Source organism: Podarcis gaigeae (genome assembly GCF_964106915.1).
Source record: "Podarcis gaigeae genome assembly, chromosome: 2".
Taxonomy (NCBI): domain Eukaryota; kingdom Metazoa; phylum Chordata; class Lepidosauria; order Squamata; family Lacertidae; genus Podarcis; species Podarcis gaigeae.
In genome coordinates, this window is record NC_139679.1 from 84,851,368 (window position 1) to 84,869,963 (window position 18,596).

Here is an 18,596-nt window from a genome sequence, read left to right on the forward strand (position 1 = left end):
GAAATGCAGCTTTTTTCGTACCATTGATTTCCACTCAATGCCTTTTTGTCATATTTTGTATTACTAACACACAGCAAATGAGCTGTTCGTGCAAGCTCTAAAAGAGCAGAGAAAATCCTATATGAGGAGCCAGGGTCTGAAAAAGGCGGTATGTTCAGACTGTAATTTGTCTGACTGCCCATTCCGGGAAATATCTGATGTAACCAAACCCTGAGCTCAGTGCAATGCATAATTAGCCTCCTTGCATTGGAGTCATCGGATCTAGTGATTAACTGAGATCGACTCTCAAGCAAGGGGAGAAAGTAGGTGAAAGCTAATGTGTTTGTCACTGTGACCTGGGTCATCCATTAATGTACATGAAACTCAAGTCCCCTCCATTCCTGCAAGAAATGGGGGTTTACTCTTCCTCCTAAACACACACTCCTGATTTCCCTAGTTGAAATCTAATTCCTGCCCTGGCCATGTTACCATTTGGAAGGAAGTATTTCAAACTGCCATATGTTCATGGGAGAATCTGTGGGTTTGTGGTACTTAGCAAAGAACATAGATGTAATTCCGGGCTACAATCAAGCTCTGTTTGGTTACAAGAGGTCATTGGAATCCAGCCTGTTACCAAGGTTCTCAGGCCCCCTGGCACCCTGAGTGTGCCCCTGAACTCCACGACATCGAGCTTCACTGTGTAAACTGTGTGGCTTTTGTAAGCATGACAGAGGAAGCTCATCTTGGCTCCCACTAGGTATCCTCCCTAACAGGAGATAAACTTCAGTTACAGATAGGTAGGTGTTGGTCTGCCATAGTCAAAACAAAAAAAATTCCTTCCAGTAGCACCTTAAAGACCAACTAAGTTAGTTCTTGGTATGAGCTTTCGTGTGCATGCACACTTCTTCAGATACACTCAAGATAAACTTGCCTTCATTGTCTGAGAAGAGAAAGTACTTCAGATGTATGCAAATGCCTTAATCTTCACCCAATTCCTGTGCACATCACCAACCCAGACATGGACCGATATTTGGCCAAACAAAAGCACCTTCTCAATGAGCAAGCAAGTCCTGGTTTTTACTTTTTGAAATATGGCAACCAGGGTTGCATTTCTTAAGGTTAGGATTCTCCATTTCCTCTTTGCTTTTGTACAAACCAGTCTCTTTGCACTGGTTGCTTTTGCAGTTGGCGCTCAGGGTCTCCCTATTCAATTTTCTTCTGCTACTTAAGGCTGCTGCATACTGCTCTGTGGCCAGAAACTTAAAGTAGCCTACTTCCGGCTACTTAGCATACATACATTTTATTTTGCAAATTCCACCCTTCTCCAGTCAACCTTGCTGGCCTTTTGTTTAGGGAACCCATTCCTTAAGTTCTTGTCCCCAATGGGCCATGAGGTTCAGTCTGCCAGGATTCCATGGAATACTCCAGGACCCAGGAATACTTCAACTCCAGCAAGCATCTCCTTCCTCCCTCTTCTACCCTGTCCCCTTGCCTCTTCTCTGTGCTGGTCCATTTCTTCAGGTCTAGTCAGGAACCTAAAGGGAAAACAAAGCCATGTGCTTTCCTTTTAGTCATTTTTCTGTTCTTAACCATAGTAGTGGGTGGGGGGAGGTTCAAGGAGACACCAGGCTGCTTGATTGCATACTGTACCACATGGGGTTCAGGGCAACTAGTGAATGTGTGTCTACTTTTGGTCTCCCATCATAGGCATATTGCCCATACCATTTGTATACTAGTTTTTCCTGTTGCATTTAGGCCTCCAGGCCGCCTGTTACATCCCCAGTACCGTCTCCTTATATGGCAACAATAATATTCCCTGCTTCCATCTATTTTTGCACCCATAAAGATGAGCAATTTTAACCTGTTAGTCCAAGTTAAAATTTTGACAATTTTATCCTCTCTAGCCATTTGAATGTTATGGATTTTAAGCATTTTACTCACTGTAATCATCCTGGTGTTTTATAATAAGCCTTCAGCTCTACCCGGATTTAGATTTGGTGATCTCATACTCATCCCCCTTGGTAATTAAGGTGCAAGGCAACATCCATGAAGAATGCCACAACTTGAGGCCCACGATCTTGAATAACCACATCTCTGTGATTCCATGTGTTTGCATTTGTGTCGTGTGTAAGTTGTGCTCAGGTACGACAAGCCTCCCTACCACAGTTTGCAGTAGGACTGGGGAACTTCAGCTCCCTTCAGTCCCACAAATTATGGCTGGGGGGGGGGGGGAGAGGAGTTACAGTCCAACAATATAAGGAGGACCACAAGCTCCCCAGCACTGCTCTTCAGCATCCAAGGATCTCACTTGAAATTACCTACTAAACCAGAAATGCCACCTATCCCAGCACTATGGTATTCTAGCAGTGTTTATTTGGGTGGGGTTTGCGGGGCGGGGGACTACCTCTCTTTGAAGCTGCTATTCATCCTGGGAAGGAAGCACTCCTTAGAATCAATGGAACCTCCTGAGCTTGAGGACAATTTAACTGAGACTGCAGCACAGAGGGTTAACCCACTCCCCATGCTGCCTGGTTTTGGTCCTGATGACAGCTCTCCCATGACTGCTATTTACACTTAGGAGAGTGGGAGAGGTGAAATGCCTTCACATATTTCATGCTTGGTCCTGGGCTTGTCTCCTGCATACCACAGCAGTACATATACAGCTTCCTTGTGCCTTGGAGCATTTTTTCCTCTCCTCTAGCTCATGGGTAGCCAACATGGTGCCTTCTAAATGTTGCTGGTCTACAGTTCTCATCCACCCTGGTTGTTGGCTATGCTGTTGGAAGTTGGAGTCCAACGCCATCTGAAGTGCCCCACACTGACTACCCCGCTCTAGCCTACCAAACCAGGCAGCCAATAGCACAGTATTACAGACAGAGGTGACCATGATAGGACCTTGTCCATGGGACTTCTTGCTCTTACGTGAAGGTGCAACAAAGCATGCTGCCTGAGCCAATTGTGGTGAACATATGGCAGGTTTGTGTCTGATCATATAAAGGACAGCACACACATATGCACGATGCTGTCATGTTCTGGACTTCACCAACACTGCCGCTACTGTTTTTGGGGTCTCCTGTTGGACACCAACTCCCTTCAGTCCTAGCCATCACAGCCAAAGGCCTGGGATGATGGACTGCAAGGCTGCACCTCTTCAATGAAGCAATATTTCTTTTCCTCAGCAATTTTATTAGGGAGGCAGAGTTAAAAGAAAGTTAGCCATCTATTTCATCTCCTCCAGCACTATTGTGTATAATGACATTTGGCATACAGCCGATCTGCACCCTGTCAGAAGTGTTGTACCTCATCTCCCTTGATTGGGGATTTTTATGAGCAGCATGACATTGTGGGGGTGGGGGGTGGACAAAACAAGCGGAAGCCAAAGCTATGCTTTGTGTCTTCAATCAGCAGTAAGACCATGTCAGTTCACCATCAATTTCCTGGTTCCCCATTTTAATTAAAAACTGAATTTCCTGAGAAGGTGTTAATTCCCCACCATTGATGCATTAAAAATGCATGTTGAGGGAGATGTGATTGGGGGGGGGGAGGTCAGCTTGGGAGACTTAGACTAAATCAGCAGGTCATCCCAACTGCTGGAAAAGGAAGAGTCAAAGGGAAATGACTGGTGCCCCAGGGAATGGATTTCATATCTTTTCCACATTGGTTGACCAGAAAGCAAGGATAGGAGGGGAGGGAGAAAAGAGAAAGGGGCAAAGAAGCAGGATGGCAAGGGGAAATGATCAAACAAAAGAAAATGGCACATGACAAACAGGAAGGCAGGTGTCCTAAGTATAGCAGGTGAGGCATCATTCTGATCAGGGATGGAGAAACTTTTGCCCACAGAGGTTGCTGAGCTTCAGTTCTCACAAGCGCCAACTACCATGGCTGATGATCAGTGCTGGGAGTCATAGTCCAGTTTTGTTTCCTTATTCAGAAGAAAACTCCCTGAGCTGTTGAATAAGAAACTGGTGTTTAATTGCTGCTGTGCTGTCAAATAAGTTTGGGGCTACCCCATATCCTATCATTCATTGACTAGGAGTCCTTTATTCCCAACTCACTCCCTGTAGCTGTATTCTTTGCTGCCCTCCAGTGAGGTTACCTTCCTCATCCTGCCCCTCTGATCCTCATTCTACATGACCCTTCCCCCAAACATCTTGTCACTGTCATCTTCAGCAGCTATGCTAATTTTGGCATCCTTATAATCTTCCAGTGTCGTATAATTTGTCTCTAGATCTTTCATTTCCCTGGCTCCTGCAACATATTCCAATCCTGTAGAAACAACTTGCTTCACTCTGGCCAGGAGCACACCAAGCTTCATTGAATGCTCTTAATGAAGGGAGATCTAATTAAGTCTTTGGTCCTAGGCACTCACACATGGGCACAAACCTCATTGGTCTTGGTGGGATTTACTTCTGAACAAACACGCATGGGATCTGATGGCAGATCAGTTAGCCTAAATGTCTCATTTCTTATAGACTAATGATATTTTAAAAAGTAGTCTGGAACTACTTTTGTTGGGATAGAAAAAATAGCTGGTGCCTTTTTTCTTTTTAAATAAAAGTAAACAGCATATACCACCTAACCATTGTTCTCTGCTCTAATCTGGAGAAAATAACCACTCAGCTGATTCATTTCAATCACTAACCTGGTGCATAATGCCCATATGCCTGCGGGTGGTGCTGTGATCTAAACCAGTGAGGCTCTTGGGCTTGCTGATAGGAAGGTTGGTGGTTCAAATCCAGGTGAGGGAGTGAGCTCCTGTTGCTCTGTCCCAGCTTCTGCCAACCTAGCAGTTCAAAAGCACACCAGTGCAAGTAGATAAATAGGTACCACTGTGGAAGGCAAATGGTGTTTCTGTGCACTCTGGCACTCGTCATGTGTCCCATTGAGCCAGAAGCGGTTTGGTCATGCTGGCCACATGACCCGGAAAGCTGTCTGTGGACAAATGCAGGCTCTCTCAGCCTGAAGCAAGATGAGCGCCTCACCCCATAGTCACCTTTGACTGGACTTAACCATCCAAAGGTCCTTTACCTTAACCTTCTTTACCTTTTACATGCCTGCATTAAACAGGTGGGTACCCACTTCACCCTACCTGTGTGTGTACAAAAAAACTGTTTAGATTGTGCTACAGGATAATTTTGCATTGTGAGAACTTTGAACATATGCCCCTAGGGCCAAAGCAATGAGATCGAGTTCTCAAAACAGTCCGCTCCTTGCCTCTACACCAGTGCCTTGATGGCGCGTTCTACCCCATCTAATTCTCCCCAAACGACTCCAGCGGAGACCCCACCTATTTCCTAAACAGCCCAAAGAATCGCTCTAGATCAGCACGTCGGACAGCTCCCGGAGCCCTCGGAGCGCTTAGCCAAGCCCGGCGTCGCGGCGGGCACGCCCCCTTCCAGCCCCGACGAGACCTTCCGTCAGCCTCAGCCAGACGACCCCTCCTCCTCCTCTTCCTCCTCCAGCCCCTTCCCTTCCGATCCCACCTGCCCACAGCGAAGATGGCGGAGGCGGTGGCTTCAGCCGCCTACGCCAGACGGGTGGGCGCTACCACGGCAGGGAGTGGGAGGGAGGGCGGAGCGGACCATCGGGGCAGCCGGGAGCCATGTTGGGGCTGCGGGAGGAGGCGATGCTGCCGCCGCCGCCGCGGAGCAGCCAGGCCCGCAGGGAAGGCAAGAGCCGCCGCCGCTTCTAGATAGATGGTGGTGGCGGCGGCGGCGCAGGCGGAGAAGGGGGCAGAGCCAGAGGCGAGGCGGGGCCGGAGCAGTGCCAGGCCCGGGCAGGGGGGCGGGGAAGGGGCCGAGGGACCATGGCTGAACGGCGGCAGCAGCAGCAGCAGCCGGGACTACCAAACCGCCGCCGCCGTCCTCGCCAGTGCCGCCGGCTGGGGCTGCTGCTGCTCCTTCTCCTCCCTTTGTTTCCCCTCAGCCTGGGGGAGCCGTCGGACAGAGGGGGCTTGGGCTGCGCCCGCTTGGCTGCGCCGGGAGGGCCGAGCTGCGAGCTGCGCTGCTGCGCTCTCGTCGGGGGACGGTGGGGAGCCTCCTCCGCAGCCAGTGCCCGAGGGGGCGGCTGGGGCTGCGACGGCACCTCCTCTCAGCCCCCGCCGGGGGCCGGCGGTGCCTCCTGGGCTGGCTACGTGACCCCACCGCCGGATAAGAAGAAGAGCCGGCGTCCAGCGAGCGCCCCGGGGGCGTGGGGCAGCTGCTCCCCCTGCTTGTGGATTATAAACGCTTCCGCACTTCTTCCGGATCCCCCACGCCCCGCGTGGTGGTGCCACCGGACTACCCGGGAATGCCTTCTCCAGCGAGCCAGGCTCGGGGCGGACTGGGAGCAGGCGGGCACCTTCTCCAGCCCTTGCAAGCCCGGCGTCGGAAAGCCGGACAATGGAGCTTATAGAGAGACTAGCCGGGCGGCCCCATCCCAATCCCGCCTGCGCGCACCGGGTCTCCACACCCGGAGCCGGCGAGTGCGCCTCTGCGGGCAGAGATTTCCCCGCGTGTGGAACGACACGGACCCGCGTGGGCTGCTGAGATCCGACGCAAGAGCGAGGAGAGGAGCCGCGACGCCGGCGAAGCCCCTTTGGCTCTCGAGAATGCGCCTCGCTTCTTTTTCCCGCTCGCCCTTCTGCGGGTGGCTCGCCTTGCTGACCTGCCTCCAGCTCCGCGCGGGGCAAGCGGGGGCTTCCCGTCGCTGTGCCGGCGGCGAGTGCTGCGGAGCCGGCCAGGAACAATGCTGCCTCCAGCCTTGGGGAGGGAGAGGCTGGGCAGGAGCTGTTTCAGCACCACCACCGCGCAGGACAGCTCCCAGCGTCTCGCTGAGCGCCCACCCAGACGGAGAACGGAGGAAGTCGGAGCTCTGCCTTCTCTTCCACCCGCTCGACTCCACCAAAGGCTGTTTACAAACTCTTTGTTTCGGCGTGGGTTTTAGGAGTCCCTCCACTCCAGACTTCTTTCCCTACCTGCCGCTAAAACCTACTCACCCAACTATGCAGAATGAGCTAACCCATTCCTCGTGTGCCAAGAAACGGAGGAGAGACGGGGCATTGCTCCCTTTGCTAAGGACTCGGAGAGCAGCCAATCGCCATCCGCTCTTCCCTCAGTATAATTACCAGGTCCAAGTGGCCGAAAACCAGCCTCCCGGGACCCCTGTGATCACGATGGCAGCCCAAGACCCCGATTCAGGTGAAGGTGGGCGCCTACTCTATTCCATGGATGCCCTGATGAACAGCAGGTCCCTGGAGTTGTTTAGTATCGATTCCCAAAATGGCCTCATCACCACCACTGAAGTTTTGGACAGAGAAAATATGGACCTGCACTACTTCCGAGTGACCGCGGTGGATCACGGGGCTCCCCGTCTTTCTGCCACCACCATGGTTGCCATTACAGTGGCAGACAGGAATGACCACAATCCAGTATTTGAGCAGAGTGAGTACAGAGAGACCATCAGAGAAAATGTTGAAGAGGGCTACCCTATCTTACAGCTGAGGGCCACAGATGTGGACTCCCCACCCAATGCCAACATCAGATATCGTTTTGTAAATGAGCAAGCAGCTCACTCTGTCTTTGAAATAGACTCCCGGTCAGGGCTGATCACCACCAGTGGGCAAGTGGACAGGGAGAAAATGGAGAAATATTCTTTAGTGGTGGAGGCAAATGATCAAGGTAAGGAGCCTGGCCCTCGATCGGCCACAGTTAGAGTTTATATCACAGTCCTTGATGAGAATGACAATGTCCCACAGTTCAGTGAGAAGCGGTACATAGTCCAGGTAAGAGAGGATATCAGACCCCACTCGGAAATTTTGAGAGTTACTGCCACTGACTTGGACAAAGACAATAATGCTTTAGTTCATTATAACATCATCAGTGGGAACAGCAGGGGCCAGTTTTCCATTGACAGTGTGACTGGGGAAATACAGGTAGTGGCTCCTTTGGATTTTGAGGTTGAGCGGGAATATGCACTGAGGATACGTGCCCAGGATGCAGGGCGGCCTCCTCTGTCCAACAACACAGGCATGATCAGCATCCAAGTAGTGGACATCAATGATCATGCTCCCATCTTTGTCAGCACCCCTTTTCAAATATCAGTGTTAGAAAATGCCCCTTTTGGCCACTCGGTGATCCACATCCAGGCTGTGGATGCAGATTATGGAGAGAACTCTCGCCTGGAGTACAAACTCACTGGGGTCTCATCTGACACCCCCTTTGTGGTGAACAGTGCCACTGGGTGGATTACTGTGAGCGGCCCCTTGGATCGAGAAACGGTGGAGCACTACTTCTTTGGAGTAGAGGCCCGGGATCACGGCTCTCCAGCGTTGTCTGCCTCTGCTAGTGTCACCATCACTGTAATGGATGTAAATGACAATCGGCCTGAATTTACCCAGAAAGAATATTTTATCCGTCTCAACGAAGATGCTTCCGTGGGGACCAGTGTTCTGAGTGTCACGGCAATTGACCGGGATGTGAACAGTGCCATCAGCTACCAGGTAACAGGTGGGAACACCCGGAACCGTTTTGCCATCAGTACCCAGGCAGGTGTGGGACTAATCACCCTCTCTTTGCCCCTGGATTACAAGCAGGAGAGGCGCTTTGTGCTGACAGTGACAGCCTCGGACCGGACTTTGCATGACACTTGTCATGTCCATATCAACATCACTGATGCCAACACCCATAGGCCAGTGTTCCAGAGCGCCCATTACTCAGTAAGTGTTAACGAGGACCGCCCTGTCGGCAGCACTGTGGTGGTGATCAGTGCCACTGATGATGATGTAGGGGAAAATGCCAGGATTACCTACTACTTGGAAGACAACATTCCTCAGTTTCGCATTGATGCAGACACTGGCGCCATCACGTTGCAAGCGCAGTTGGATTACGAGGACCAAGTGACCTACACCCTGGCCATTACAGCCAAAGATAACGGCATCCCTCAGAAAGCAGACACCACCTACGTAGAAATCATGGTGAACGATGTCAATGACAATGCCCCTCAGTTTGTTAGCGCTCACTACCAAGGCATCATCTCGGAAGACAGCCCTCCCTTCACCAGCGTGCTCCAGATCTCCGCCACGGACCGGGATGCCCATGCCAACGGACGAGTGCAGTACACCTTCCAGAATGGGGATGATGGGGATGGAGATTTCACAATAGAACCCACATCTGGGATTATCCGCACTGTCCGCAGACTGGACCGGGAGAGCATCCCAGTCTACGAACTCACTGCCTATGCCGTGGACAGAGGCATCCCTCCCCAGAGGACACCTGTCCACATTCAAGTTACCGTGCAAGATGTGAATGACAATGCTCCTGTCTTCCCAGCTGAAGAGTTTGAGGTTTTAGTGAAGGAAAATAGCATTGTGGGCTCTGTGGTGGCTCAGATTACAGCTGTTGATCCAGATGAAGGGCCCAATGCACAGATCATGTATCAGATTGTGGAAGGCAACATCCCTGAAATTTTCCAGATGGACATATTTTCGGGTGAGCTCACAGCCCTGATTGACCTGGACTATGAGAGCAAGGCAGAGTATGTGATTGTAGTCCAGGCCACCTCTGCCCCCCTAGTCAGCAGAGCCACAGTCCACATCAAGCTCATTGACCAGAATGATAACAGCCCCATCCTTAAAAACTTCCAGATTCTCTTTAACAACTACGTCTCCAACAAATCCAACACCTTTCCTTCTGGGGTTATAGGGAAGATCCCTGCGTATGACCCAGATGCATCTGACAGACTGTTCTACACCTTTGAACGAGGAAATGAGCTGCACTTGTTGATTGTCAACCAGACTAGTGGGGAACTCCGGCTGAGTCGCAAGCTGGACAACAATCGTCCTTTGGTGGCCTCCATGCTGGTGACCGTCACAGGTAAAGGCAGTTTCAGTGCTTTTGGTGACTGTGGAAAGGTTGCATTTCCAGGACTTATGACAACTGGGCTAGCCTTTTAGCCGTGTTAAGCGGCGCCAGACTCTCAGTACTGGACCATTATGCCGGGGGTGGAGGATAAGGGGGATGGGGAGAGACTTTGATGGTAATTATGCTGGTGGATCTTTTATTTATTTTCCCCCTGCTTCCTTTAGGGCGTAATAGCTCAGTTGGCTACCAAAAAGGCAAGATTTGATTGCTCGCTATTATCTCGTGGCAGACTCATTTCATAATTTATTAGGCAGAGCCAGGTTCCTGCCCTGAAGAGTTTACAATCTAAATTAGATAAAGTGCACACAAAGGAAGGGAGAACGGATGCAAATGGGCTGAGACAAACCTGCTTGTTGCCGAGAGGATTAAAAAAGGGGGAAACGGCTGGAGTGGCTTCCCGGCTCTTTTCTTGGCTTTCTTTTGTTCAGTGCTGGAAACAGCTCACTAAATGTAGAGTGTGTTCCTGCAAGGCCTTTGCAAGAGGAGAATCTGCGTCTGGGTTTGGTTGCAACAAGTGATGTAGCCTGGAGAGCTTTGCTTTCCTAGGAGCTTTCCCCACAGCTGTGGAACTTAATTGGAATTGGGTGGGAAAGAGGGAGGGAGCAGGTTAAGGGTTGCCCGGAGAAAAAGATACCACCCAGTGCAGGATTTCTGAGGCACGGTTGCTGTTTTGTTCAGACCATGCTCCTCTGTTGATTTTAAATCTCCCAGCCTTCCATTGGACTAGCCTGGACTAGCTGGAAGCAGCATGATGGCTACCAGAGTTTCCACAGGGCTTGTGGGTTTCCGGCACAGTGGTTTAGCATGCTCAGCACCAAAAAGTACTTTGGCTGCAGATGGGGGGGGGAGGATTTTGTTCTGAGATTTGGGGCAACTGTCCATGACTATCTGTCATTCTGGCCTTCCCAGCAAAGAACTGAACGGCATGGAAAGATCTACTCTTGTTGCCATGCTGCAGGGAGTTCCTTCTAAACTGGCTTAGGGATACCGTGATGGCAATGCTGGCTAATTACCCTCAAGTATATGCCAACAAGTCTCCCATCTCCCAGACCTCAGCTTTCCCACCTGCAAACCATGGCAAGGCAGAGTTACTTTTGCAAGCTGCCTTGCTAGCAAAATGCAAAAAGAAGAAAAGAAAGTGCCAACCCATTAGTGTGTTTTTTTGGTTTTGTTTTGTTTGAATGCCAGTTAGAAGTTAGCCTCAGAATTGTCTAGGCTCAGCCTTAAAAGAGGAAGTAGTAATGAAGAGAGTGGCTCTGAGCTTAATTGGGCTGTCTTTCCCTTGCCCAATAACAGCCTTTGCACATCTGGCTTTGAGAGTTAAAGGCTTCTGGGACAGAAGACATGACATCTGGTCATATATTCAACCCCAGCGCCTCTTCTTTTAAGAATCCCATGCTACACATGTCCATTAAATGCATCTCTAAGCCTATGGATCAGCTGCCTTTCTCAAGGTCTTGACTCCCTCTCTCTCGCAGCTCAGGTACACATAATTGAATGCTTTGGAGTTTTCTCTTAAAAACAAGTTGATCCCCCATGGCCAAACTGATATTACTCTAGCTGGCTCTTAGATGCTGCCTCAGACCTAGGCACTGAAAACATCAGTCCCCCCCTTGCTGTAAGATGGAAAATTGTTCCCAGTGCCATTTGGAGTCTTAACAGGCTTTGCCCTAGCCACAACTCACTCATCTTCATCAGGATTTGGCCTGATGGTCAGATTTCATCAAAACTGCTCTTTTTCATTTAATTCACTTAATTGGTCATGTTAACATGTCAGCATGTCTGTCTTGGCTCCAGTCCCTACTTTGTCCTCCCTGCCCTCCTACTAAACATGGGCTTGGGGTATTAATCCTACTCCTTTTTAATGTTACCTTTATCATTATCGATTTTGCCGGGTCCATTTTTCAAAGGCCCATTTGCTGTACTGGCATAAACTAGTTTTGTGCCTGAGTGTAATGCCATAGATGGCACTTTGGTAGGTCAGGTCTAGACATATAAAAAAACAAATGTGTCCCTAGAAAACTTCCCCTGCACTGTAAGGAGATGTTATTTTAATTTTATTAGTGGGAAGCAGTCATAGGAGAGGAGTTACACCAATAGCCAAAGGCCATCAAGGAAAATCTACGTTACGGCCAGGAATAGGACATAGATTGCTTGAGCTGCTCCAATCTTTCACTCTTTCCGTAAGGCCACCCCCTTCCTTCTGTTGCTAGCAATAGGTGTGCTTGAAAATGGAGCCTAATTATGCCAAATAACCCAACTGTGACTTGTGCAAACGGGTGTGGGAGGAGGCCCCTGTTTATGGGGAGTGGGGAGAGACAGAGGAAGGAGGTTGTATGTATCAGTGGCTCACAGGCTTAGTTACCCAGCTGTGTCTAGGGAGACTTACATTATTCATGACTTTCCCCACATCCTTAGCTATCATCCAGCCCTCTCCTATAACCCCCCCCCCCGACTAATTTAGGGAGTGGGCTTGGAAAAGGCAGCCCTTGTTTCCTTCAAAAGGATGGGGGGGTGCAGGCGATGTGTTCTGCTGGGGCTCATTGCTAGATTGGGGTTCTTCAGGGGTTAATTGTAACTGCAGGGCAGGGCGATATCGTATTCAGGCACACAGGCAGGCATTGGGCGCTGATTACTGGAGAGCTAAGCTGACCTTTTCATGCTTCTGCCAGGGTGCGCTGCTGACGCTGGCTCTGCCTCCCTAACACACTTAACCCCGCACAAAGGCAGGGAGAAATCACATTTTCGGGTATCACATTAAACTGCCTTAGAACAACAAGGCTCTCGAAAGGACGGTGTTGTCATTTCCCCAGCTTCCAGTGTGGAAATGAGGAGAGAAAAGGCTAAGCTCATGCAGGCGAGGAGAAGCATGGAAAGGGAATTAGGCAAAGGAGCCCTCCCTGGGGGCAGGCGAGGAGGTGGGGGAGAGGTGTAGAGGATTGGAGGGGGGGAGCACTGCGCCTTTTGTTGGCTCTGGTGGTGGCTGAGGATGCTCAGGCCATTTTGTTCAAGCCCTTCTTGCAACCCCTGGATTTTATTTTTGTTGTGTTTTTTCTTTTCTTTTTTTAAAAAAGAATCTATTGTTTGTGGAGTACCTCCCATGCCAAGTTGATCCAGTGGAAACAAGTGCCAGAGCTGGTGGCTGGAATCAATGCACAATTAGTCATGTCTAGGGAAGAGGAGGGAGCAATTTACGAAAAAGGATCTTAATGGATGGAAACCCCAGACTTACTACTTTGCTTAATAACACACAGGGCCCACGCAGAAATTAAGATGGCAAGCCTCAGTCTGTATCAGGGAGCACATATTTATTTCAAAAGATCAGCAACTGTTGTTATTATTACAGTTGTACCTTGGTTCTCGAATCTGTTCTGGAAGTCCATTTGACTTCTGAAAATGTTTGAAAACCAAGGCGTGGCTTCCAATTGGCTGCAAGAGCTTCCTACAGCCAATCAGAAGCCGCGGAAGCCCTGTCGGGTGTTCGGGTTCCAAAGAATGTTCGCAAACCAGAGCACTCACTTCTGGTTTTGCGGCATTCAGGTGCCAAAACATATGAGTACCAAGGCATTTGACCATAATATTGCATTATTATTATTATTATTATTATTATTATTATTATTATTATTAGCTTTCATTCCTGCTCATCCCATGAACTCAGCAACTTCCAATAGATGAAACATTTAACTGAGGGCCAGGCTTTTTTAAAAAAAGTAAGTTGTAAGTGTGTAAATCTTGATATGGATTGGGGCCAAAATGGTGGGAAAGTGTCCCCACCCTCCATGCCAGGGTCCTGATCCAGATTAGGTGCCCCAGTGCCTGCAATCTCCTTTTTAAAAGACACTCTTGCTGATGGTGCCAATGGCGCTCAATGACTGTGAGAGCTACAAAGCCAGGTTCATATCTCAACAGCAACTGATTCAGTGCCACCACTTTTGAAGCTCTTGTTGGTTTTGCTGTGGATGCCTGGAGATGGTCTCGCACAGCAGAGAGCCACCGTGGGAAAAGGGTGTGCACCACCACCCATAGGCGCCGACTCCATGGGGCCTGAGGGGGCCCGAGCCCCCTCAAAAATTCGTTTGGGGGGGCTCAGCCCCCCAATAATTTAAGAAAATTATTAGTTATATTATGCTTTGTAAAATCACAAAATTATGTTGGTATTTTTTATTTTCCTTGTTTGACGATAGTTACCTTTTAAAATACATTCAGTAATGAGTTAAAACAAAGCCACTCCCGATCTCGACCCATCAACAATCTTGTGGGGCTGGCGTCAGCACCGCGAGAAGCGGGGATTCCCCCTAGCTCATTAATATTCACCGTCCAGGCCCTCACAGGTTCACTTAAGGTCGGGGCAGCCCAGGGCTCACCCCTTTCGTTCCCCCAGCAGCAGCGGTTTGGAGGTCTTGGGCCCCCCCAATATTTTTTATAAGTCGGTATGGGCCCCCGCCCCCCCAATATATTTTATAAGTCGGCGCCCCTGCCGCCACCCAGCTCAAAAGACACATCCCAACAATTCAGGAAGGCCCAGAGGAGCATCGCAATGTGGTTGAGCACCCATGCACAGATCCCCCATGTGCTAAAAGTGTAAAGCACTTTGGAGAGTCAGCATGGTATATAAATGATACTAAAATTATAGCCTTAAGCTCGCCATATCACAGGATGAATGTGTATACTATCGTAGCTACAGATGCTGGATCAGAAGATGCTGTCATGAGTGGGTTTAATCCTGTTCATGTGAAGAATTAAAATGAGAGGTGTAAGCCAATGTTATTCCTTTAGGAACAGACTTAATAAAGCTATTGATAAATAGAGAGAATGAGCTGCATCATACTAATAGGCTTGAATAAAACTTTACATTACTACGATCAAAATGATTCTTCCCAAAGGGAAGTGAGTATGAATCAGCTAACGGAGTTTCCTTGGAAGTGGGAGGGCAGGATTCCTCCCAGATTCTTCAATTATTTCTGTGAAAGGCCTCATGTCAAAACAGCTAGTGCCGAGGCGGGAGCTTGTTCCATAGAGACAGGAAGCGCAAGCGGATGTCTGCTGCTGCTTAGAAAAATTAATTCTGGATATACAAAGCTGCCTAACCAGCCTGGTGGTGGGAAGCACTTCTTCTTTTTTAAATATAATTTTTAGTAGTTTTTTTTTAAAAAAAAACATATCATTTTCAACAGTAATTAAACATACTTTTACATCTTATTCAAATTTTTGACTTCCATCAATCCTGTCTGAAAATTTTCCAATCTAATCTCTCAGTATGCATTTCTTATCTTCCCTATTACATTTCAAACTCATAACCAATATCTTTATCTTTTTCTACTTTGTAACATTTCGTATATTTCTCCTTACAAAACGTCTTGTAGTCCTACTAGCGTAATTTGTTGATTACAGTTGCTCTTCAAATAATTCATATACTCTTCCAATCTTCAGTAAATCTCTGGTCCTGCAGGTTTTGAATCCTTCCTGTCATTTTGTCCAATTCTGCATAGTCCATTAATTTCGTCTGCCATTCTTCTTTTGTCAGATTTTCTTCTTGTTTCCATTTCTGGGCTAACAGTACTCTTGCCTCAGTTGTTGCATATAAAAACAATTTAACATCTTGCCTATTAATGTCATGACCTATAATACCAAGTAAAAATGCTTCTGGTTTTTATAAGAATGTATATTTCAACATCTTTTTCATCTCATTATATATCATTTCCCAGAAGTTCTTTACTTTTTTACATTCCCAAGTGGTGGGAAGCTCTTCTAACAGACCAAGGGCAAAGCTTGATATTATAAAGAAGATGAGACAGTCACAGAAAAGAAAAGAAAAAGCCCTACTCTGTATGCAGTTCCTTTCTCCTTCTTTGTAGCCCCTCGTTCAGAGATCTGACTGGATCCTTTTCTCCACGCACGCTCTGTGGGCCAAGTGTGACAGGTCGATGGGGCCAACCCCTTCCCATCATCTGATGTCACAATGACACAAGGTGACCCATTTTTGCGCGCACCAATTGTTGGGGCTTAGGTGCTCTGCTCACGAAACACCCCTTTGGTGTTGCCCCCCCTTCCAGCAGCAACGCTGGCTTCCAAATAAATCCAGCACCCCTACCAGGCACAGCTGCGTCAAAGTTCTTACTCTTCATGGGGGGGGGGGCAGATCGGTTGCTTCACCTTTTACGCAGCAATCATGGGTTTCATGGTTGCACCAGTTTTGCACTGCTGTCTGCAGCAGTCAAGACAGGGAAGGCATTGCACATCTCCAGGCACCCAGTGGGTATGTCTCCACCCCCATCGTTCAGCCCAGACACTGAGATCCAGCGCTGAGGGCCTTCTGGTGGTTCCCTCATTGCGAGAAGCGAGGTTACAGGGAACCAGACAGAGGGCCTTCTTGGTAGTGGTGCCCACTCTGTGGAACACCCTCCCTTCAGATGTGAAGGAAATAAGCAGCTATCCTATCTTTAAAAGACATCTGAAGGCAGCCCTGTTCAGGGAAGTTTTTAATATTTAACACTGTACTGTTTTTAACACTTGATTGGGAGCCACTCAGAGTTGGTGGGGAAACTCAGCCAGATGGGTGGGGTATAAATAATAAATTATTATTATTATTATTATTATTATTATTATTATTATTATTATTATTATTATTTGTGTCAGGGAGGCATGGACCCAGTCGTGGTTCCCTGGTACACACACTAGAATTCAGAGATGTGCACTAATGTTTTCCGTGTATACCACAGCAGCCACTGGTATAATAACACTGGCAAACACAATTGGCAAGCCTAGCATGGGGCTTGAGATTCAGCAAGCAGGAAAACTGGCTTGGGAACCCTAAGGGCTAAGCTCCACACAGGCCTTTCAACCGACTTCTGGAATTCGGCTGTCAGTCAATAATTTGAGTGGCGTTGTAAAACCACAGAGGGTTGCATGCAGCTTTCCATCATTCCTTCATGCAAACTGGGATGAAGTCACTTAGGACCACTGACAATGATCCTATGGACTGCATATGGAAGCGCAAGGACTGTCAGAAGTCTACATGCCATCCTCTGCAACTTGATTTTTCCTGAGGTGATTAAAAACAGGTATCAGGGTGAGGAGATGGCTGAAATTCACATCGTAGAACATCTTTGAAGATCTGGAATTCTCAAGATGTCATGGACATCTAGAGCCCCCGGAATGCGCTTGCTGTCAACTTGAAAAGCTTCATGTGTGTTTCTCCACTGTAGTCAATCAAATTACCCTGGAGCTGAGTTCACCCTCTGTTTTGTGCCAGATGTTTCTCTGGAGGGGTCCCATCTTTGGGATTTGCTCCCTTGTAGGTCTGCCAGAGCTCCAGGCTAGTCATTTTCAGGGTGTCATGCAAGCTGAATGTATTTAGGTTAGCTGTTAATTAACAGTTTTGTAGTGTCCTTGGATTGTGTGTTTTAATCTCCGCATTTAAAGTTTCCAAGGCAAGAGGCACTTTAATTAAATTAGTAATAATGCATCGTGAAAGCCAAATTTGACCTGATTTGCAAAATCGCTTAATTCCCCCAAATAATCACCAGGAACTTTAAAGAGCTGTGGATGCCTTGCAGAAGAAAATAACGGGGGAGGGGGGGACCAAGCAAAGAAGCATTTGCTTCAAAAACAAGCAGCTTTTGTTTTTGCCATTCCTCTTTTTCATTCTCTCTTTCCTGAGAACCAATGTGGTGTAGTGGTTAAGAGCGGTAGTCTCGTAATCTGGTGAACCAGGTTCGCGTCCCCGCTCCTCCACATGCAGCTGCTGGGTGACCTTGGGCTAGTCACACTTCTTTGAAGTCTCTCAGCCCCACTCACCTCACAGAGTGTTTGTTGTGGGGGAGGAAGGGAAAGGAGAACATTAGCTGCTTTGAGACTCCTTAAAGGGAGTGAAAGGCGGGATATCAAATCCAAAACTCTCCCCAAACTCTCTCTTTCTTTCATGGAGCAATGAGCAAACGGAAGCATTTTAACCCAGAGGTATACGCCAATTAAATTTGGTTAGTTGACATCCTGGTACATGTGTTTTGGATTGCGAGTTTAGTCCACAAAAAATCCCATGAAAACATACAGACTTGAAAGATGAGTCATTTTCCTTCTTTTATGACCTGAAAATCATTGGTCTCTGTGTGTGATATCCTTCGTGCCTGCCTGGGCAATTATGGGCGCCTCCAGGCGAACTGCTTATACAGAATCCATCCTGATTTGCTTGCACAAAACTTAAACAAAAGTTAGTTCAGACTTTGGGGAGCATCCATCACGACTTGCTTGCAGGGTGTTTATGTGTCTTCCCATTAATCATTCATTCATTTCCAGTGCACTTTCCTAACCACAAGAAGTAGATTTGTTGCACCAGTGCTAGAGTGCTTTAATCAGTTTAAATTGTACAAATCTAAACTTTTTCTTGAAAACAGTGGCAGTCTGGCATCCCACATTCTTGTTGCTGTCACTACTGCTGCGGCTTGGATTTAATGCTGTATATGGAAGAGGAAAAGCTCTTAATCCTGGTGGGGAGGGGGTTGGGGTGGGGGGAGCACATCCTGCTGAAATTATTCTGATGTAGGGCTAAAACATTGCACAGTTATAACCACACACCGTTAACTGTCCCCTGGAGTGCTTCCGTACTCAAAAGCCAATATGGATGGTCCCGCATTAGGGACCAATTAGTTCCATCCACTTGGACACAAATTCATGGCCACAGCATCTTTTTGTTAAGGCTAGAGTGCTCTTTTGTGTGTA

At 48.2% G+C, this 18,596-nt stretch overlaps 1 protein-coding gene across 1 annotated transcript in view; it reads left to right on the forward strand.

Annotated features, from left to right (window-relative positions):
• Positions 1–5,571: 5,571 nt before the first annotated feature.
• CELSR3 (cadherin EGF LAG seven-pass G-type receptor 3) overlaps positions 5,572–18,596 on the forward strand; it is a 91,606-nt gene continuing 78,581 nt past the window's right edge. Inside the window, exon 1 of the mRNA XM_083727099.1 lies at positions 5,572–9,830. Within this exon, the coding sequence (XP_083583225.1) occupies positions 5,786–9,830 (4,045 nt within the window). The 5' untranslated portion in view covers positions 5,572–5,785. The remainder of the gene's footprint in view (positions 9,831–18,596) is intronic.